This window comes from Microcaecilia unicolor, chromosome 4, assembly GCF_901765095.1.
Source record: "Microcaecilia unicolor chromosome 4, aMicUni1.1, whole genome shotgun sequence".
In the NCBI taxonomy this organism is placed as follows: Eukaryota; Metazoa; Chordata; class Amphibia; order Gymnophiona; family Siphonopidae; genus Microcaecilia; species Microcaecilia unicolor.
Window position 1 is genome coordinate 261,009,567 of NC_044034.1, and position 24,103 is coordinate 261,033,669.

General features: G+C 40.8%; 1 protein-coding gene across 1 annotated transcript in view; it reads left to right on the plus strand.

The window, feature by feature from the left end:
• The first annotated feature begins 1,771 nt into the window (after positions 1 to 1,771).
• The window catches only part of SLC5A7 (solute carrier family 5 member 7), a 79,165-nt gene continuing 56,833 nt past the window's right edge, over positions 1,772 to 24,103 (plus strand). The window contains exons 1-3 of the mRNA XM_030199562.1: positions 1,772 to 1,949; positions 3,393 to 3,506; positions 22,360 to 22,515. Coding sequence (XP_030055422.1) covers positions 1,772 to 1,949; positions 3,393 to 3,506; positions 22,360 to 22,515 — 448 coding nt within the window. The remainder of the gene's footprint in view (positions 1,950 to 3,392; positions 3,507 to 22,359; positions 22,516 to 24,103) is intronic.

The following is a 24,103-nucleotide window of genomic DNA, read 5'->3' on the forward strand; positions in this document are numbered from 1 at the left end:
GACTTCACTAGAATGCACTTCAAAGTCATTTGTGGGGAAAGCAATACTGAGGACTGAAGGATTCTTGCCTAATATAGGGAGAAACAGCCATAGGTGACAACATTTCTAAATGATTTGAGGAGGGCGGGGGTGGGGGGGGGACAAACACATTACAGATTGTTCCTCCCTGAACACAGTGAAGGAGCTTACTCAATATTAAGGGGGTGCTCAGCACCCGCTGGAATTCCACAGAGCTGGCTCCTGTGGAAACAGCTCCCACTTCGCCTGATGTCTCGTGCCATTAAAGACGTGGAAAGCAGCAATTTCTCAGACCCTCTCAGTCCGTGGGTGGACACAAAGCACTGGAATCGCGTCTGCTGTTTTAGCCGAGAAAACCCGGTGAGATTAAAAGTAAACCTGCAGCAAAAGAGGTGATGAAAGAGCAACTGAGATGATGATTCCTGGCATGGCAGGGATCAGCTTGGTACGGACTAGAAACAGATGGAGGAGGGGGGGGGGGGGAGTAGCTTTGTAGACCGGGGCTAGAGATGTAAAGAACTCTGCCTGCTTCCCTTTTTTTTTTTTTTTAATGCCTCCTGAGCGAGTGGTTAAATAATTGATTCAGAACGGTGGAAGCAGCCTAGCGGGAAAACTCTGCATCTGCCTGTTTAGAACTCAAAAGAAAACAATCTACAATCTGCCGTTTGGAACTTTGCAAGGCCACCGTATATCATCTCAGCTATTTGAGGTGGTTGTAGGAGCCTGGAGTTGAGAAAAATGGCAACAGGTTGCAAATTCCAGCTGTTTAATGGTGGCCGGGAGGGGAAGGGGAGTTTATTCATTTTTTCCCCCTAGTGTTACTAAACAGATCCAACGTGAATATCATTTACCTCTATGTTTTCTTTAACCGAAGTCTTTTTAATGCTCCACACAGGTTGTTTTTTTTTTTTTATTTTGTGGTGACAGTTCACAGCAGGCACATTTTAGAGCAGCTGCTGGATGCATGACAGAATGACAAAAGTCAGAGACCGTTAATTGAAAGGTGGCAAATTTATTCCCCTTATAGATTTAAAGCTCATCTAGTTTGTTCATTGAAAGATTGTAAAGATGTGGTATCTAAAGAACTCCTTTACTCCGTTATCAAAACTGCAAGCGTCTGAATGTCTCCTGTGGTCCAACGTAGTTTAGAGAATCAAAGATTGCCTGAATTATGTAAATTAAATTCTTACAAGATGATCTATTATAAAACTAGTTTTCCATTCAGTAGCTGGGTTAATTGAACTGAGTGATGTTAGTTTCCAGTTCCCATAAGTTAAGACATTCCTTTCTGGCTGCTAAAATCTCAGCACAGGTTTAAATTTAGAAGGTTTTCGTGAGAGAAAAAAAAACAGCCTTTTAACCTTTATTTTTATATCAACTGTTTTAAAGACATAACATTATGACTTTAATTTTTTTCCCCACAAATCATGGAGTAGGATGAATTGCCTTTGAAGCGTGACCAAGGACGGCATTTGAGAACATGGTTTCAAATATTAATCAAACAGTGTCGGATATTAATCAAAAGCTCAGCCTTGGTGATCAATTACAATAAATGCATTCATTCATTTAAGCTGGTGCCTTAATTTAACTTTACATCTGCATTCAAATTGAATGCTCTTTACTCTTAACTGTCTGCCTCACCATGCACGATTTACCACCCTGTTGCCAGCAAATAACTAACGTTATTATTGTATTCTCTCCAGAGGTCTTAATGAAATAGCAGCCCAGGAACCATCCCGATCGCTGGCCGAAGATGGCTTTCCACGTGGCAGGGCTGATTGCGATCATCCTGTTTTACCTGGCAATCCTTTTTGTTGGAATATGGGCTGCTTGGAAAACCAAAAACTCTACGAGCGGTGAAGATCCTCGTGAAGCCATTATTGTTGGCGGGAGAGACATAGGTTTACTAGTTGGAGGATTTACCATGACCGGTATGTTTCAGAACCCCTCGTGCTTTTTGTTGCTTGTCTGTTGTTTCAACTAATATCTAGATAGATAAATAATTGCTACTAATAATGTCACACTGAAATATTGCTTTCTGTATGCATGAGAAGCTTTTTCTGCCCTAGGCATTGCATTGCATTGCATTGCAGTGCAACATGTTTACTTGTGCCTCTGTACTTTTAGGTTGTAATTTCAATCAGTTCTTTAAACAATGGATTGGGCTGGTTTCAGTGGTGTAGTTGGTAGAATGAATAGATGCAATAAAGTTATGAAAAACAAACTAAATATTTTCAGTTGTCATCAGGACCCTCTGCCTGGCAATCTGTCCAAATAATACATCTTTGTACTTGTACAAAACATTACGAATAGAGAAATAATAACCTAGATTATTGGCATTAACAAATAATATTTCATTGATTATTTGCATTTATGTTTGGTAAATGTTTATATATGTGTTTTATGTTAATGTCCTAATCCACTTTGAGCTCCTTTGGTTGGAGTAGCCAAATATAGGTATCTATAAATAAATAATTATTTAGAAATACAAAAATGTATCTATAAACCAAATTGTTACTCTACTGCAGTCATCCTGAATTTCATGATTCTGTATTTTGATTTCAAGACATTGCAAGAAGATCTCTTTAATCCTTCAGATTATTGGAATTTCCTTAACATTACTCTGTTGGGGAGGGGGGAATGAAAGGAGTGAATGATATTGTAAATAACTATTTGGCTCAATAAATAGAAATAAAGCAAAACAGAGAAAATAAAATAAGATGATACCTTTTTATTGGACTAACTTAATACATTTTTTGATTAGGTTTCGAAGGTAACCCCTCTCCTTCAGATCACACCACACCACTTTACTCATTTTAATTAGATGAAAGGACATTGACAGCCTTATGTGACACTTAAAGTATTAACTTACCCTCCTATTTACTAAGCCACACAAATAATAATAAGGTTAAATTTTTGATCATTTGATCAAAAAATGTTATTAGTTTTGGGCATCTACAACCTATAATAGAAAACGTCACTTAAATCTTTCTTTTAATTCTTCTGATTGCCCTCTCCTGAAGCATATGAGTACTGTATATTTTTTTAAGGATATCAATTAGGCAAGCATAAAAGTTTTTGTTCAACAGTACTTAATTGTTTAAAGCTCATTTTGGATGTCTGGACTCAGCATGTAGCTCATCATGAAAGCTTAACGGCATAGAAGAGCATCTCTTTTAATATAATATAATATGGCCTTTTTCATAAGAACACAAAGAGCCAAAGGTGTGGTTCCACTGCTGGCAAATGTATCTGCATTTTTTTTTAAATTATTTCAGAAGATTTATTTAAGCAAAGTTTGACCAAATTTCCTGGTGGCAGTTTATTTATGTTTCTTTTTTGTGACACTTTGCGTGTATTTATTCTGTCTTCAGCTACCTGGGTTGGAGGAGGTTATATCAATGGAACCGCAGAAGCAGTCTATGTTCCAAACTATGGGCTGGCATGGGCTCAGGCACCTATTGGATACTCACTCAGTCTAGTTGTAGGTAAGCAAAGATAAAAATAACAATTAACTTTTATATAATATAGCACAAAAGGCAATACATTGGATTGATGGATCCCTAATCACTTTGTGAAAGAAAAAGACAAGAGAAATTTGGGAGAGTAATGCACAGTGAATGAAGAAGGCAATTTTCAAAGACATTCATGCAGATCAAACACAGCTTTACCCTCTGAAATAGACTTGTATAAAATTGTGCAACCTATGGGCAAGTAAAAGGATGCAGTACTGCCATTTCACGTAAACTTTTCCATGCAGTTGTGGGAAGCATTTCTGAGGGTGGAATGGGGGTGGGGTTTGGAACTACATGCATCCTTTTGATTATACACCTGGTTTTACTCAGAAAAAAAAGCATCTGCACAAATTAACAGGTGTGAATGTGTGTGTGTATTTTTCCTGGGCTAATTTTCAAACTACATTTACTTTGAAAATCCAGCACAAATATTTTCACCAATGTGTACAGCTATAAAATTACACCTCAATTAATTTAATATCACTGATTTTAAAAAATATATAATTTATCATGCATTCTCATTTAAATACATTTTTACACATAAGGAAAGACTGTTTAATCTATGACTGTTCTTATGAAAATTGTCAATGCCTTTTAAACTCAGGAGAAGTCCCTAAGGTATTTTAAGCAGTATGTTTACTAAAAAGTGTTAACTGTATGGGTTACCAGCCAAAAGTAACCTAACTTAAGTGCAAAGGCCCTGTGGTAACTGTTGTGGGGGTGGGGGCATCATTTCCCCTGCAGTATCTACACAGACAAATTCTCTAACTCAACTTACTTTCAGTTGCTATGAGGTGGATGCAAATAATACCTCTTATTAAAGTGGCGGTAGGTTAATCTGTTAACTACATATTGGACAGTTTGCATGCACTACCTACCACACTGACTGCAATGTGCGTGCCTAATCTCCACACATACTCCATCCGGTCCCTGCCCCACCCACACAAAGTAATTAGTGCCAGACTATTATCACACTGGCAGGCTGATGCTCGAAACTCCCACAGTAAGCCAACAGAGCAGAAACTACACCTTCAGAACAGCACAGAAAACTAGCTTGCCAATGCTCAGTGAAAATGGTATGCAAATCATATGTGCGCTGTTAAAGTGAAAGCAAGAAGGATGGATGTGCTTGGCTCATGCACAGAAGAGTTTCACCTCATGGTAAGTGCAGCTCCTGTGCACATGCGCCTGGCAAAATCTGAACATGAAGCGCACCTTGGCATCTGTTTTCTGTGCCTTTAGCATTTCAAATTTTTTTTACTTGGAAGGCTTATGTACTAAATGCCAGGAAACAGACGCCAATGTGTGCTTTCACTTTTGGGTTTGCTCTGACTCGTGCACATTTGTTTCTCACTAGTAGCACTTACAGACTTGCACGGGCTTCCTTCTGCTTCCAAATTATATTTTAAAAAAACATCAGATTTTAAAGAATGAATCATGAGACAGACCCTAATGCCTGCTCCGAGCAGCGGTAAGGCGGCCTTTTGTGCGCCATTCTCTGAGTATTGGGAGGGAATAGGACATAACCTCATTAACATCCATTTCACTAAATTAGCATACTACTTGTGCTAATCTTTGGCACACTCATTTCCTGCACTAGAGCCTCTGAGCATTCGGCACTCATTAATGCAGGCGCTAGTCAGGCACTAATGGCCTCTAGGGCCCATGTTTGCTTCTGGGCATCAGCCCATGGCTATTCTTTTTTTATTATTATTTTAAGTTTTACATTTTAAATCAAATTTCAAGATTATACACTTGAATCAGAAAAGTGTTTTTTTTCCATATAATAGTCAAATAACATATATCATAATATACATGATTATTAACACTCAAGTCCACTTAAATTGTTGACAGCACCTTGAACAGAACAGAGAATTAATACAATTAAACTCCTTCAGATCTTTTTGAGGCTATGAAAGATGTTAAGTGTGAGGGTTCCATACAGACATATTTTATTGAATTGTATCGTATGATACATTTACAAGGAAATCTTAAATAAAATACTCCTCCCAGTTGGAGAACGGCTGGTTTTAACAGTAGAAATTGCTTCCGCCTTTTCTGGGTTTCATTCGAAACATCAGGAAACAAATTTATTTTTAGGCCCAAGAATAATTTATCCCTGTTCCTAAAAAACAGTCGAAAAGCCATTGCTTATCCGGAGGTAAAGCTACAGTGGCTACCACAGTAGCCACCATGGCTGAATCAGTTTCGGAAGGTTTCAGAAGGGCAGTCACATCTAAGAGACTCTGTTGCTCTTGTGGACTCGATTCTTTTTGTGGTAAATAGTACACCTGAACAAAAGGAGGCAAATTTGCTTCAAGAATTTCTGATACATCTTGGAGATATCTCTTTAACATATCTATTGGTTTAACCAACTTAACCTTTGGAAAATTTATGAATATGAGATTGTTGTTCCTCATATAATTATCATAGGTTTCAGCCTTTCTTCTCAGATTGGTTATATCCTTTATCATTAATTCTTGTAGATTTCCCATATCTGTAATACTTTTCTCCATAGTTTCTAGTTTTTCATTTAAAAGTTTTATGTCTGACTCAGTTTTTAATATCTTTTGTTCAATTCCAAATTTTCAGAATGCCCCTGACCCACCAATGCCCCTCCCATGGCCACATCCCCTTTTGAGCTGCGCGCTATGGGATAGTACTCAGCCAGATGTCATCACAAATCCTAATTGGTGCCAATTAATATCAATAATTGATTGCACCAAACTATTACAGTTAATTGGCTCATTAACCAATTAATTTGTGTTTGCATCTCAGAATTGTGCCCAAATTTTGCCACACAGATTTGGGTAACCTTTATAGAATCTGGGGGACAGTGACAGGAATAAATCTTACCCCAATCCAAGATCTCAGATTCACTGCTAATGCTTATTTCAACATGTTGATTGTTCCAAAGAGAACCTCGTTCTGGAGCTCACATGGTGCAATACACAGGAAGCATTCTTTTTAAATCAGGCTGGCAGTACCCAATACAATTGGGATCATTTCTGTGTCTTTCAATGACATGTTCTTGATTTCTGATTGCATTGGTTGGTACTTGAGAATCTTCTGCCTCTGCACACACAGTGCAGAATAGTGAATTGACAGTGATAGCTCTATTAATAATGCTGTTCTTGTGCTTTTCTCCTTTATTACAATGTCTGGGGGGGGGGGGGGGTGTTGCACCAACCCTTTATTTTTTCTTTGGGAATAGGAATGTCCCAGATTCTCTCAACTTTTTCATTGTCCCTACTCCTATGTGGGTCAGGATCCCAGTGTTTATGTTATACTTTACATATCTTCCAGTGAGTGAAACATGCTACCTTTATTGATACTTTTCTGTAGGCAGTTTTTCTGACATCAGCGCATCACATCCAGCAATACAATACGTGACCATTTCTGGTTCAGTGCTAAAGGGAAACTTGTCTTTGAAGGAGGTGAGAGAAAGTGGAAATGGTGGAGACAAAAGGGAGAATGGGAGTCTGGAAAGGGAGTAAAAAATAAGAAAGGGACTGGAATTGGAGAGGGAATGAATGACAGAGAAGGAGCTGGGGTTAGTAAGGGGATGAGAAGCAGAAGAAGATAGGTGAAGCTGTGGAAAGGATAACTACAAAGCATAGAAATAGAAGATGAGAAAATGGATGAAGGCAGGGGGAGAAGGAGGCTGGCTAAAGAATGAGAGACACAGGTGGAAATGAGAGAACTAGGGAGATAAAAGTAGTAAATGGAAAGCTGGGAAGTAGTTGAAAAGTGAAAAAAGGGAGACCGAGGACTGGAAATCAGAGAAAGAAGAATAAAATCTAGTTAGTGGTAGATAAATGGAGAAAAAAGATGACACAGAAAGATCAATATCAGAGAAAGATAAATGGGAGGAAAGAAAGAAGACAGGGAAAGTGAAGACAAAGAAAATGGAAATGAGATCCTGAAAAAGGACTTAGGAGAAAATCAACCAAAGGAAGTGGTAGAGAGATAGTAGTAGAACCAACCCATGTGGAAAAATGAGATGAATCTGTTGCAGTCTAGCTTGCTCTCTGTTCCCAACAAGAGGTGTAGTATTATTCTAGAATATTCATAGTGCTGAATTTTCACAGGCAGGGTTGATGTAGTTTGTATTGGTGCTGGTATGGTATGGTAAGCTTCTGAATGTCTGTTTGTTGGATTTTGTGTTACTTCACCCAATGTCTATCAGCAGGGGGAGTTTGCATTTTTGTTAGTGATATGACACCAGTACTTGAATACAATATTTTTGTATGTTGAGATGTAAAGTGAAATGCTCTACATCTGCTCTGCAATTCTCTGCAGTTCTTGTTGGGGGAATTTTATTGGTTGGTTTGGGAATGTCCCATGTGTTGTGACTGAATAATTATACTCTATCCCCCTAATTCTATAAACAAAGTTAAATGGACAATATAGAATATTGTCAGTTGTGTGGGTAATTTAATTTAATAATTAGATGCTAACTGGCAGTTGTTGGCTATAATTCATGGCAATTAGTTACACTAATTAGCAGTTATGCATGTAACTGCCCTAAATCAGTATTCTATAAACTATGCACGCAAAATTCAAAGCAGGTACTTGCAAGGCATGTGGAACTGGGAGGAACCTGCCTATCACTTATACATGCAGGTTATAGAATACTCTCTGGAAAAATATATAATACAAAGACCTTCAAATGGATTGAATAACTGCTAACCACTTAACCAGTCTTCAAATTTTACATATATATATATATATAGAGAGAGAGAGAGAGAGAGAGAAATGGCCCCTGCCACTACATCAGGGCCCTTTTTCCTGCAGCTTGGTAAAAGGATATAAAAAGGTATAAAAAGACTTAAAGTGGTTTAGAAGAAAGCAACCAAAATGACATGAGACCTGCACCAGAAGATGGATGAAAAGGGACTTGAACATTTGAACATGTATACCCAAAAAGAAAGGAGGAACATGTATAATGCGCTTCAGACATTAAAATACTTGAAAAGTATTAATAAACAAACATTTTCCAAAGAAATGGAAGCTATAGAACTAGAGGGCATGAAATGAAGCTGGAGATGGTTGGGACAAAAACAATGATGGAATTCAGAAAGGTGTGGGATAAGCCCAGAGGATCCCTATATTGCAAGAGGATGGAATCATAGCAAAACAAATGATTTTTGCTGTTCAAAAGTGGCATATTGTGGGGTAACACTGATCCTAAAAAGAGGTAATTTGGATAAAAAGTTGTTGACATCTTATTCCAAATTCCTTTACTGGGAATCTCATGGGGAAAAAAATGGTATATAAGCAGATCCTGGATTTTGTGGAGGCAAATCATATCTTGAGCAAAAGGCAGTCAGGATTCCAGAGAAACCACAGTACTGAATCGGTACAGGTCTCGCTAGTGACTGATTTTAGAAGAAGCAGGAACAAAGGAAAGGCTGCCCTACTGATTTTATGGAATCTTACAGCATAATTTGAATCAATAAATCATAAGTTATTATTAATGAGATTACCAGAATTGGATATTAAAGGACTAGCTTGAAATTGGATTGTATCCTTTTTGCAGACTAGATCCCAAGTGGTTACATGGAAAGAACAGTGTTTGGAAGTGAGACTTTTGGCCTGTGGATTACCATGGGATTCTGTGTTATCTTTTTTATTTTTTAATATCTACCTGAATCCAGTGATGGATATCATAGAAGCACCTGGAACTTTATGTCATCTACCGTATATACTCGAATATAAGCCTATTCACATATAAACCAAAATAACAGTTTTACCCCTTTTTTGGGAAGAAAACTGTTAACTCAAATATAAACCAGGGGAAGGTGTTATATTCAAGAGTACAGTAACTCCCCCAACCACTCACCCTCAATGAAAGTAATTTCTTCCTCCACATACACCCTTCCCCCAAAGTTACTGCCAGTGGCTAACGCCTCACGGTACTAAGTAAGCCACATTGAGCCTGCAAATAGGTAGGAAAATATGGGGTACAAATGTAACAAATAAATAAATACATTTCTTCCTTCATCCTCACCCTGAGCGGCCAAGAGCTAGCAGGCCTTGAGCATTCACAGATGTGCAAAGGCCCTGCTCTGGCCTAATTCATAACTTTGTCAGCGTCAGCCAAAGGAGGTAAGAAATGGAAGTGAAATGGCAGTAATCACAGGGGGTTGAGGGGTGGAGGAAGAAATACCAGTAATCCTTGGGGGGGAGTGGAGGAAGAAATTCCAGTGTTGATTGGGGGGGAAGAGAGACCCAAATTTAAATCAAGATCCCTATTTTGGGGCTTTTTTGGGAGCAAAAATATTGATTTATATTCATGTTTATACAGTATATGCAGATGACATCCAACTTTGGGTAGAGGTAGGAAAGGAGCAAGATGAGGTATTGAAAGTTTTAAACAGTTGCTTATCAGCAATATCAGCCTGGTTTAAGAAGGCAGAATTAATATTAAATCTAAAAAATATATATATTATATGTGTTTTTCAAGACAGGAAAACCTGCTGTCTTATAGCCCTACTATTGATGGTTTTACATTGACTGAGAAAAGGAATTAAAAACTTGGGTGTATGGTTAGATAATGGATTGGGCTTTGGATAGTATATCTCTAGGGGAGACAATTTCTCCAAGTGGGTTAGTTTTGCGCATACCATGACAGGAATGAACCTCACTCCTAAGCCAGGGTATGTGGAGTATGATTTCAGTCTCTCAAATTTACAGCTAACACTCGCCTTAGTACTTCCATTGTGCCAAAGAGAGCTTCTGTGTGGCGTTCATAAGATGTAACATGTATAGGCAACTTACCCAGGTGTGCTTGGAAGTTCTTTTTGATCAAGCCTGTGGTGCCCAAAACAATGGGAAATATTTCTGTATCTTTCTACCACACTTTCTTAGTCTCGGATTGCATTTCTTAGTACTTGAGGATCTTCTCTCTCTCCATGCAATTCACTGAGTAATCGCTTGGGACCAACACCTGCATAATCAATGCTGTTCTGATATTTTTATCTTCTACTATTATATCCGGTTTTCTGGCATCCAGCTTTTTCTCAGTTGGGATGGGGATGTCCCAGGTGATCATAACCTCTTTGTTTTCCACAGTTCTCTTAGGGTCATGATCCCAATGCTTTTCTGGTACACTGATGTTGTAATGCTTACAGAATATCCAATGAATGAGATGTGTCACCTTGTTGTGCCTTTCTGTATAAACATTTTCTGCCATCAGCACTTTGCAGCCAGTCTCGAGATGAGTAACTGTTTCTAGCTCTTTCTTACAGAATCTACAGATGTCTGTTAAATCAGTTTTTTTCAGTGCATGCTGTAAACTATGTTTTCCATAATCCACTGTCCGGGGCAGCAACTATCAATCGCTTATCTTTAGGTTTCAATTCACCTCTCCTTAACCATTCATTTCCACAAATGGTTCCTGGAGTAACAATTTGTATTTCACACTGTACTTATGCATTTGCCACTTGTTTCTTCCCTGCTGATCCAAATCCTTGAAGAGTTTTTTCCTCTTCCTTTGCAAATTCTGTTGCTTCCTTCCCTTTTGGTACTGATGGAGTTTCACCCATTCTTTCTACTCATCGAAATGCTTGTTCAAGTTTAATGATGGAAGTGGATTCTGGAAATTTTCTTTCATATTTCAACACCTTTTTGCATTGGGATCTGATGATGCCATTAGATAAGCTTGGAGGTCTATGATAGTAGCTTGATAGATATAATCTATTTCTATGCAACCCATCCCTCCTTCAGATCTAAGAATGTAGAGTCTCGGCATATACTGATTCTTATAGTTGACCTCATGGGCCTAGAGGGGTTTTCTTGTTCATACATCTAGTTTTTCAAGGTCTTTAAGAGGCCAGTCTTTAATCCCATAGTTATATAAGAATGCAGGAAGTGCCAGATGATTAATAACCTTATCTTATTTCCGTTATGCTAATGCACTCTTCAATATTAGGTTTAGTCTCCTATAATGTTCTTTACTGATTTTTTTTCTCTCAGCCATTTCTGCTTGATAGTTATTGCTTTCTCCCCTCCTAGATATTTATTTACACCTTCCTGTTCAAGTTCCTTTATGGCACAGTGTGATGAAACTGTATTGTTTTACTGATGACATGTACTTCTCCTAACTGGCCAGCAGATGGTGATTGTCTTTTTTGTTAAAGCTGTACCAGAATTGTCAGTTTCTTCTTCCTGCCAAAAGCTATTAGCTTAATTTATGAGGACATTTTTTTAGTTTCAAATAAGGGAATAGAAGAGAAGGTTCTCTTTTCCTGAAAACCTGTGAACAGTTAGACTTCATAACTACTACTACTTGACATTTCTAAAGCGCTACTAGAGTTACGCAGCGCTGTACAATTTCAACATAGAAGGACAGTCCCTGCTCAAAGGAGCTTATAACCTGTGAGAAGTTATATCTTGTTCCTGAACTCCCTATTTAAGTAGTAGATAAATGTTTAGATAGTTTTATATTTGTTCTATATTCAGTTATTTGTTATTGCCTGTTCTTTTCCATCTGTTTTATATGGTTCACTGTTCTACTCTGACAATAAACCTGATTAGTTTATTGACTCTGGTGTCCTGGACTGACTAAGAAACCTGGTGGTTTGTGTTTTGGTCTGTAGGTGCTTTCTGGGAACTGTGGGAACCCTGAGAGTGTAGCCCCAGTAACCTAGAAATCACTGGGGAATGACCTGAGAGTGGGAGACTCACCCAGACGCAAGTGAGACCCAGTCAGTTAGGTGGAGGGTGCTAGTGTAGAACACAAGTGGCAGGTGCAGATGGACCTGAGCTGTGCTGGGGACATACCCTCCAGGTGGCCAGAGGGTTAGCCCCAGGTGGGTGGCTAGGAATTTCATCACACACAGACATCGGTCATAGAGATGCTTTCAGTTTTGCTCAACTTTCCCCTAAGGAAAGTGACCTTAGTACATTTGTACAGCCCAAAAGTAATCTTGATATCATCTAAAAAGCTTTTCACCACTTCGAATTGTTCAGTTAATTGCTGGTCACTGGAACTGTAGAGTTTCAGGTCGCCTACAAACAGTAAATGCAATGTAACCTCTGGATTGTTGGCATCTTTTAGAGTAAGGCTAAAGCCATAGTCCAAGGAGTTAATAAGAGTACTCAAGAGTATTTAAGTGCCAAACAAACCAGAAGCGGGGACAGGAAGTCTCCCTGAAGTATGCCTCACTGAATCTTGATGTTAGGAATGATAAATTCTCCATCTGCAGATGGAGTGTGATTTGCCATATTTTCATGGTAAACTTGATGTATTCTATCAATTCAGACTTGATTTTGTACATTTTAAGGCAATATATTATCCAGGAACGTGGAACACTAGCAAAGACTTTCATGTCGTCAATCCGTGCTATACTAAGATTTCTGCTTTTTTAAAACTGGCCATGATGGCTTTATTCAACATTAACTAGTCTTTCGTTCCATATGCTCTTCTCATATTTCCCTTCTACTCTATTGCCATGATGTTTTTGAAGTCTGTATGACTGTATATTCTATCGACATCTATTGCAGAGAACAGCTTATAGACTGTAGATAGACAAGTTATCAGTCTATAATATCTCTACAGTGGTGTACCATATATGATGATTCAGACATTTGTTAGAGAAGAGAGTTTTGGGTACATTGATCCATGCCTTTGTGATGTCAAGATTAGATTATTGTAATGCATTATATTGTCGCTTATCTGAATATCAATTGAAATGCTTACAACTACTCCAGAATACGGCGGCTCATTTACTGATGAATAAAGGAGTTCAGGATCATATTTCACCTATTTTGAAGGAGTTACATTGGCTTCCGATGAACAAAGAAAAAAGTTTAAGACGCTATGTTTGATATTTATTTCAGATTGGATGGTCTGTCATATTTAAATAAAACATTTTAAAATATATGTACCATCCAGAAATCTATATACTGCACAACATGAGTTATTAGAAATACCAAAAGGGAATAGGTTGAAATCAACTAAATGAAGGTATATTCAGCTATGTAGACCCAAAGCTATAGAATTTTGTTCTGCTAGAATTACGGTAGTTAGTATGCTATCCTGCTTATAATCGAAAAAGAAAAACGCCTATATTGCGACCCAAATCGGGAGATGGGCGTCTTTCTCCCTTGGGTGGCCAAATCGGTATAATCGAAAGCTGATTTGGGGCGTTTCCAACTGCAATCCGTCGCGGAAACGGGTAAAGTTGACGGGGGCGTGTCGGAGGTGTAGTGAAGGCGGAACTGGGGCATGGTTATCGGCGGAGGAGAGATGGCCGTCTTTAGCTGATAATCGAAAAAAAAGGCGTTTTACCGCCACTTTTTTTGGACCTTTTTTTTCACGAACAAGTCACAAAAAACTGCCCCAACTGCCCAGATGACCACTGGAGGGAATCGGGGATGACCTCCCCGGACTCCCCCAGTGGTCACTAACCCCCTCCCACCAAAAACAAAACCACTTAAAAAACTTTTTTTCCAGCCTCTACGCCAGCCTCAAATGCCGTACCCACCTCCATGACAGCAGAATGTGTTCTATCCTGTGACAGCCTTTCCCTGGTTCTGATGTGGCTCTCGGGTGAGTGTGACACCTTTTCTGTTATGCACACTGCAGAGTCACATCAGCAATGCATTGTGGTGGGTGTAGGGTATTGGGCTCCGTGATTCCACTCGCTTGTGTTAAATGCTCACGATGTTGGTAGTTGGTAGGCTCTACTCCCATGGTGCTTTTCCCTCTGCTTACTGGGTCAGAGTGTGCCCTGTTGTGTTTCCGGTAGTCCATGTGGTAGTGGCCATTTTTGTAAGCCAGTTTTAGATCCCTTTCACGTGTTAGCCACGTTACAGAACTTAGTTCTTACCTTGAATGTGGCTGAAAGAGGGCATTGTACAGCATTCTGCCAGCTCTGACCTACTGCTCATCTCAGTACCAGGGAGACTCTTTGCCAGTGGGGCACAACCTCTGATCTGCTTTTAACTGTGAGTAAGCGTGCTTATTCCAATAAAGGACGTTTTCAGAGAGATTAGTCTTCAGGTGTCAACTGGTGTGCCAATGTTATATAGCAGCAACAAGTCCTAGAGGCCTGCGTGTATGCAGGTCCCTGGAGCACTTTTAGTGGGTACCACAGTGCACTTCAGCCAGGTGGACCCAGGCCCACCCCCCTACCTGTAACACTTGTGCTGGTAAATGGGAGGTCTCCAAAACCCACTGTACCCACATGTAGGTGCCCCCTTCACCCCTAAGAGCTATGGTAGTGTTGTACATTTGTGGGTAGTGGGTTTTGGGGGAAGGGGGTTGGGTGCTCAGCACCCGTGGTAAGGGAGCTATGCATGTGGGAGCTTTTTCTGAAGTCCACCGCACTGACCTCTAGGGTGTCCAGTTGGTGTCCTGGCATATCAGGGGGGCCAGTGTACTGTGAATCATGGCCCCTCCCATGACCAAATGGCTCAGATTAGGATGTTTTTGAGCTGGGCGTTTTTAGTTTCCATTATCGCTAAAAAAAACAAACGCCCAGCTGAAAAACGTCCATTTTTTCGAAAATACGGTCTGTCCCGCCTCTTCACATACCCGTTTTCAGACATAGACGCCCATGGAGATAGGCATTCGCATTCGATTATGCCCCTCCACGGATCATTTAAGTAGAGAATCAGATAATCTGTTCAAAATTCTGCTGCACGGCTTATATTCTGCCAGTCTTGCTATGCTCATATTAGCCCTCTCCTCAAGTCACTTCATTGGTTCCCTATCCGTTTCCGCATACAGTTGAAACTCCTCTTATTGACTTACAAGTGCATTCACTCTGCAGCTCCTCAGTACTTCTCCACTATTATCTCTCCCTAAACCTCTCCCCGGGAACTCCATTCACTGGGTAAATTTCTCTTATCTATACCCTTCTCCTCCACTGCTAACGCCAGACTCTGTTCCTTTTATCTTGCTGCACCATACATCTGGAATAGACTTCCTGAGCCAGTACGTCAAGCTCCATCTCTGGCCGTCTTCAAATCTAGGCTAAAAGCCCACCTCTTTGAGGCTGCTTTTAACTCCTAACCCCCATTTAGTTGCTCAGTACCCATGTCTGTTTTATCATTCCCACCTTAAGTATTTCCCTTATTTGTCCTGTTTGATTGTCCTGATTAAATAGTAGAGCAGGGACTGTCTGCTCATGTTCAAGTGTACAGCGCTGCGTACATCTAGTAGCACTATAGAAATGATAAGTAGTATTAGTAGCAGTAAGATAGGCATAAGGATTTTTCTTTCTATTATTTTAATATGGGTAAAGAAAATTATAATTGTATCTCACATCTAGACATATTTGGGTGAGGCAAGTAATCAAGTGATTGTAAAGTAAAGTAATCTGCACAGACTCTGTAAAGTTGTAATTTTTCCTTTTATAAATTTTTATTCATTTATTTATTTGTTACATTTGTATCCCACATTTTCCCACCTATTTGCAGGCTCAATGTGGCTTACATTGTGCCGTAAAGACGTTCGCCAAGTCTGGCAAATAGACAAATACAGGTTACGTTATGGTCGAATAAGATAGGTGTAAATCAGGGACCATGGGGGTCAAAGAGAGGGATGTTGTATATTGTCCAATACGATCCTTGTTTTTGCTGTGTTGCTGGGTGTAGATATTTATGTAGAGTCGCTGGGGTAAGCCTTTTTGAACAGATTGGTTTTTAATGATTTTCTGAAGTGTGTGTAATCCACTTTGATGGTCTGACCCTAAGTGAATAATCAAATAAATTAAATCTTGAGAGGTAGATACAGTTCTATACAAAAGCATGGAGGTAGGTAAGCTGTATGGAGCAGCAGGTTCAACCCTAACCATCTTACTGGGCAGACTAGATGGATCATGCTGCTATCTGCTATCATTTCCTACATTATTATGAAAACGTATAGACCCAAAAAATATATTTAGTATTAGATTTTTGATTTTCTGGAGAATTATAATGTTTATGGAATGATCCTTTCTCAATTATTGTGAGAAATTAATTTTAGCCTTTGTGATACTATCCACCTTATAATTGAAAGAGAAAAACGCCTAGATTTCGACCCAAATCGGGAGATAGACGTTTATCTCACAAAAACGAATAAATCGGTATAATGGAAAGCCGATTTTGGACGTTTTCAACTGCACTCCATCGCGGAAGCGTACAAAGTTGACGGGGGCGTGTCGGAGGCGTGGCGAAGGTGGAACTGGGGCGTAGTTATCGGCCGAGGAGAGATGGGCGCCTTTCGCCGATAATGGAAAAAAAGTATGCGTTTGTAGCTAGAATTTAGGGCACTTTTCCTGGACCCTGTTTTTTCACGAATAAGGCCCCAAAAAGTGCCCTAAATGACCAGATTACCACCAGAGGGAATCAGGGATGACCTCCCATGACTCCCCCAGTGGTCACTAACCCCCTCCCACCACAAAACATGATGTTTCACAACTTTTTATTTTCATCCTCAAATGTCATACCCACCTCCCTGGCAGCAGTATGCAGGTCCCTGGAGCAGTTGTTAGGGGGTGCAGTGGACTTCAGGCAGGTGGACCCAGGCCCATCCCCCCTACCTGTTACAATTGTGCTGCTTAATGCTTAGTCGTCCAACCCCCCCAAACCCACTGTACCCACATGTAGGTGCCCCCCTTCACCCCTTAGGGCTATAGTAATGGTGTAGACTTGTGGGCAGTGGGTTTTGGGGGGGATTTGGGGGGCTCAACACACAAGGGAAGGGTGCTATGCACCTGGGAGCTCTTTTACCTTTTTTTGTTTTTGTAAAAGTGCCCCCTAGGGTGCCCGGTTGGTGTCCTGGCATGTGAGGGGGACCAGTGCACTACGAATCCTGGCCCCTCCCACGAACAAATGCCTTGGATTTATTCGTTTTTGAGCTGGGCGCTTTCATTTTCCATTATCACTGAAAACCAAAAACACCCAGCTCACAAATTGTCGAATAAAATATGGACGTCTATTTTTTTCGAAAATACGGTTCGGTCCGCCCCTTCACAGACCCGTTCTCAGAGATAAACGCCCATGGAGATAGACGTTTTCGTTCAATTATGCCCCTCCACGGCAGTTGGTCCTTGATCTTAAGATAAGTTCTGTGCCTTCCATTTAAATTATTATGGCGCGGATGTGCAAAAGTTGAATTGAAGTAGTATATTAACTTTTACATTTTTATGTTGTAAACTGCTATGATGGTATCTAACAATTGGCAATATATCAAGCAATCAAGAAATTTGGAAACTTGGAAGCTTTTATATGCAAAAAATAAAATGCATGTTGGACCGATGACAAATTAGGGGAGTTATGAACATATAGAAATTTGTTGCTCAAGTGAAATAATTCACCTCTGATGGTCCTAAAACATAATGACAAACATGATGTGGAGGGGCATTTTCGAAAGAAACATCCAAGTTACGATTTGAACATCTTTGCAAAACATCGAAATCCGGGGCGGGGAAAACTGTATTTTCGAAACAAGATGGACGTCCATCTTTCATTTCGAAAATACCATCAAAGACATCTAAATCCAAGAATGTCCTTAAATTTGGACATCCCTAGACATAGATGTCTGAGTTTCGGCGATTTTCCAAACCAAAGACGTCCATGTCAAAAATGTCCAAATGCAAGCCATTTGGATGTGGGAGGAGCCAGCATTTGTAGTGCACTGGTCCCCCTGACATGCCTGGACACCAACCGGGCACCCTAGAGGGCACTGCAGTGGACTTGATAAAATGTTCCCAGGAACATAACTCCCTTACCTTGTGTTCTGAGCCCCCCATACCCCCCCAAAACCCACTACCCACAACTGTACACCACTACCATAGCCCTTACGGGTGAAGGGGGCACCTAGATGTGGGTACAGTGGGCTTGTGGTGGGTTTTGGATGGCTCGCTGTTTCCTCCACAAATGTAACAGGTGTGGGGGTGGGCCTGGGTCTGCCTGCCTGAAGCGCACTGCACCCACTAAAATTGCTCCAGAGACCTGCATATTGCTGTGATAGAGCTGAGTATGACATCTGAGGCTGGCATAGAGGCTGGCACGACATATTTTTAAAGATGTTTTTTGAGGGTGGGAGGGGTTAAAGACCACTGGGGGAGTAATGGGAGGTCATCCCTGATTCTCTCCGGTGGTCATCTGGTCATTTTGGCCACCTTTTGTGCCTTGGTCATAAGAAACACAGGATCAGGTAAAGTCGGCCAAGTGCTCGTCAGGGACACCCTTTTTTTTCCATTATGGGTTGAGGACATCCATGTGTTAGGCACGCCCAAGTCCCGCTTTCGCTATGCCTCCAATACGCCTCCGATACACCCCCTTGAAATTTGGCCGTCCCTGCAGTTGGGGATGTCCAAAATCGACTTTCAATTATACCGATTTGGACGACCCTGTGAGAAGGACACCCATCTTCCGATTTGTGTTGAAAGATGGGTGTCCTTCTCTTTCGAAAATGAGCCCAATTGTCAGACACTGAATTTTCACTTTGAGTTTGCTTCTACTGCTACATCTGGTATAGGAAAACAAAAGACACTAACATAAAGTTGAGGGACAGACTGAGAGAAAGCTTGAGGCAGCAGTAACTGTGAGGAAAGCATATATCAGAAATCCTTCCCCTCCCTTCCTCCTCACTGTTGCATATGGATTACCTAAAATGTAAAGCCAGTCATTGCTCCCCTCCTGCCAATTCCAACATTCCTTTCCCTCTTCCCCTGCCACCATACTTGAATCTGCAAAGGATTCACTGAAGCCCAACAGGAAATGAGAGATTTATCTCTTTCCACAGGTCTGAATAGTAAGGGTGTACAACTGTCAGTGGGATCAGCACTTTAATATTTATTCACTGAACTTCACCACTAATTGATCCTTTCACTGGCAATTTTATTTCTGAGAATGAGTTAGTCAGTAAAGTGCTCAACATTCAGACCAGCAAGAGGAGTTAACAGTCTTGCCTTTTTCCACATAACCATTTTTTTTAAAATGTCTTGGGGGGAAGAGGATTGGGCAAAGCCACAGCTACTTTTTATTTCCAGGAGTGCGAGACTATGGTGCCTACTAGGTCACTGAGAAAGATTTTTCAGGCTTTGACATCCTTTTTTACAGTAAGCAATTAAGTGGATCTTACTTAATATCTACATTATCTTGTTAACTTTAAACCATACTCCTGACTTACCCTCACACCTCCCAGACTTAACCACATAACTTTGGAAGAAAGGTGGCAGAAGAGAGATATGAGAGAGCAGTGGCGTAGCCAGACTTGACATTTTGGGTGGGCCCAGAGTTAATATGGGTGGGCACTATGTATATAGGTATGAGTAGTGTTTCTTGGGATACTACAAAATAAGGCCTTAGAATGCACTTGATGATGGATTTCTAAGTAGTCTCCCCCTAACAGCTGCATCAGCGTAAACCACATACATAACAGAAAAAACAATTTTTTAAAATATAATTACATTTTCCCATATCTTAAAATTGACCCGACATAAGTCTACTACAGTGGCAAACCTCTCAACACACAACAGGATCTTGGAATATAAATACACAGGAAAGATGTATTCAAATTCTGGTAGCACCTCAATAATAGCAATACAAAATCCCTTAACTGTCAGGTACTTTGTGAAGTAACACTAAATCCTGCAAAGAAACTTCTTAGAGCCTATGTTGCAAATCTCAACACCAATTCTGAACATGAATACCAATAACAGTACTTTTATAAATGCAGCAGTGCATATACATAACAGCAATACACTTCCTATTGGAAAAGTCAGACTCATACAACCCGACACAACCTACATGCCAGCAGAATCTCTCACCTTGGTCACATGCAGAGCACATACCAACTTTCATCAATTACAGAATAGAGGACCAAACATTAGCAATTGTCCTGTAGACTGGCATCAGTCCATCCCTGCCCTTCAGCCTGGCATCGGCTTTTCCCTTCCCTACCCCACCCCACCATCCATCTCCATAGCCCAGCATCAGCCCTTCCTACCTTACCCTCTTCCCCATTTTCCCCTGTAGCACTGTATCAGCCCTTCCCAATCATTCATCCCATAGATAAGCCCTACCATAACCCCCAACCCCGCCCTTTAGCCTAGCATCAGCCTTGTCCTACCCCCTACCCATCCTCCCACAGTCTGGGATCTCTTCCCCCAACCATGAAGGACAGCTGCATTAAATATAAGACTTTTTTTTATGTCCTGGGCACTGCAGAGCTCACCTCCACCCAGAAACCTGCCTATATTAAATTTAAAACATTTTTTTTTTAATTTGTAACCTGGGCCCTGCAGAGAACAACCCCCCCCCCCCCCCCCCCCCCGAACTCATCAACATGAAAAATATACAACCTTTTTTAGATTGCAACCTGAGCATTAAAACAAATTTATTGTTGGTGGGCTTCTGGGTGGGGGTGGGCTCTTCTCTGCCTAGTGAAAAAAGGTATATGAAAATTATTAAATATGCCTTTTTTTTTTTTACCTAGGCAGTGAAGAGCACACCCCCACCCACCATTACACTGTACAGGATGTTAAAATTAAAAAAAATATATTTGTTTTACCTGGCCTGGGCAGCTGGGCATTGGTGGTGGTAGCAGATAGTGGAGCAGACTCAGAGCGCAATAATTGTGCTCTTGCTCCATGTGTTTTGTTGTGGGGCCACGGGGGAGTGCTGCTGAGGCAGGGCAGACCGGCAGAGTGGAGGAACAGGAACCGGAACCGCGACCGCAACCGCAACCGCTACGCGACGATAGCCGGCACAGACTCCCCTCCCATGCAGCACTGCGGTGCCACTGCCGTTGCGCATGAGGGAGGGGAGGAGCAGAGCTCAGGGAGTGAGGTGAGCGACAGAGTAGCGGCGCCAGCGTCTAAGAGTACAATGGCTGCAGCCGCTGCACTAAAAACAAAATTAGGCAGAGGAGGACCGGACAGCTGCCGGCTGCCTGGGTGGGCCTAAGCTGAGATTGGGCGGGCCTCGGCCCACCCAGGCCCACCCGTAGCTACGCCCCTGTGAGAGAGACATTTAAATACTTCCATGGTATAAACACACAAGAGAAGAGCCTCTTCCTATTGAAAGGAAGCCCTGGAATGAAGGGGCATAGGATGAAGGTGAAAGGGGATAGACTCAGGAGTAATCTAAGGAAATACTTCTTTACAGAAATGTTGGTGAATGATTGAATGACCTCCCAGCAGAGGTGGTGGACATAAAAATGGTATCCAAATTCAAGAAAGCATGAGACAAGCACATAGATTCTCTAAAGGATAGCAAATGGTATGGATAGACAGACTAGATAGGTCATGTGATCTTTTTTTGTCATCATTTCTCTGTTTCTATTGCACTGAGATGCCCGGAGAAAAGTTATGCAGTCAGCAGGTGGGAAAATTTATATCCAGTACTTCGTCCAGGTAACTCCCAAAATTCCATAAACAACCCCTGTCTACAAAGCTGCACTAGCGGTTGCCACGCAGCTTTAGCGCACCGGCAACTGCTAGTCCAACTTTCTAAACAGGGTGGAAAGTAATTTGAATGTCAATCCTTTTATTTTATAAAGTATAATACACATATGTATTATTTGATATGCAAATGTAACACATAATTATTGTAGAATTTTGAAAAATCTGTTACATAGCTTGTAACAGAAACTGAAAAATCTGATGCAGGTATCTGAGTGCTATCCCTATTTATTTTTTCGAATTATCAGTGCATTTTCTAATGTGCAATTACTGTATTTAATTGCCTATGTCCATGTACTTTGCACACCATGGCATGAATAACCTTTTTGCTGTTTATTTTGAATACTACTTTTATTTAAACATTGCTGAGTACTACAGATGCCGTCTTTATTTATTTTATGCTTTTTCTTATCACTCAGGTGGCCTCTTTTTTGCAAAACCTATGCGTTCTAAGGGTTATGTGACAATGCTAGACCCCTTTCAACAAATTTATGGAAAGCGTATGGGGGGACTGCTCTTTATTCCTGCTCTTATGGGAGAGATGTTCTGGGCTGCCGCAATCCTCTCTGCACTAGGTAATGAATTTGCATTGCATTTTTAAAAATCTTTGGAGAAAACAAGACATGCATGTGAAAAGTCACATGCAAGTCTGATCTGTATTTCTGTCTCCACCTCAGGTTGCTTAAACACAGATTTAGAGGTCCTTTTACAAAGGTGCGCTGAAAATGGCTTGCGGTAGTGTAGGCGAGGGTTTTGGGTGCGTGCCGATCCATTTTTTAGTGCGCCTGTAAAAAAAGCCTTTTTTAAATTTCTGCCGAAAATGGACCTGCAGCAAAATTGAAATTTGCCGCGTGTTCATTTTGGGTCTGAGACCTTACCGCCAGCCATTGACCTAGCGGTAAAGACTCACACGGTAACCGGGCGGTAATGACCTATGCATGCCAAATGCCACTTGGCACGTGTCTGTTACACACGTCCAAAAATAAAAATATTTTTCAGACGTGCGTATCGGACGCGCACCAAAAATGAAATTACCACAAGAGCCACACGGTACTCAGGTGGTAACACCATTTTGACGCACATTGGGTGCACGTGGACGCTTACGCGGCTTAGTAAAAGGACCCCTTAATGTCACTACAGTAAAAAATGCGAAGGGAAAAAACAAAATATCATATTTTCCGTGTGATTTTGCACTTGCTTTCTCTATATATTTAATTAGCTCAAGGAAAAACTATTTGGGTCACTTTTGAGCAATGTTAGGACATTTTCCACTGTTTTGACATTTTTCAGGTCATTTTCCACATTCAGTTTAATAATAGATTGTTTGTTTGATACAAAAATGTGTAACACTTTAGAACTTTTGATACATGCAGATTGATTGTACACATGTTAATTTGTAGGTTAAATCAATTTTCCATGCACAAATATTTTAACCTCATTCATTATTTGCCAATTTTCTTTATTGTTTGATGATAACCTGCAGTATTTGCCTCATTTAGGTAAATAAAAATTGCCTAAAATTAGAAACTCATTTTTTAAAAGGGAAAGGGAATTGGGACTTGATATACTGCCTTTCTGAGGTTTTTGCAACTACATTCAAAGTGGTTTACATATATTCAGGTACTTATTTTGTACCAGGGGCAATGGAAGGTTAAGTAACTTGCCCAGAGTCACAAAGAGCTGCAGTGGGAATCAAACTCAGTTCCCCAGGATCAAAGTCCACTGCACTAACCACTAGGCTACTCCTCCACTCCAAGAAAGTATATCAGCTTCATTTTTAAGAGTTAGGGGCCCTTTTACCAACTACACGGTAGTTCCGGTTCTGTCACGCACCATTTCCAGCGCCATTAAATAGTTTTTATTTTCTAGCACCAGTAGGCGGGGTTACCATTGGAGCCCTCACCGCCTCCTAAATTGGAGGCAATAAGGGCTCTGGCTGTAAATGTCCACACACCAAATTTTTAAGTAGCGCACGGCAGTGGCGTACCAAGGGGGGACGGTGGGGGCGGTCCGCCCTGGGTGTCGGCGGGTGGTGGGGTGCTCCGTCGTCTCCTGCTACCATCCTGCGTTTTTTTTTTAATCCATGCAGCGACGCAGGCAGCGCCTCGTGTCTGTCCTGCAATGTGCTGTCAAAAAAGAAAATCGCTTTGCCGACATCGGGCT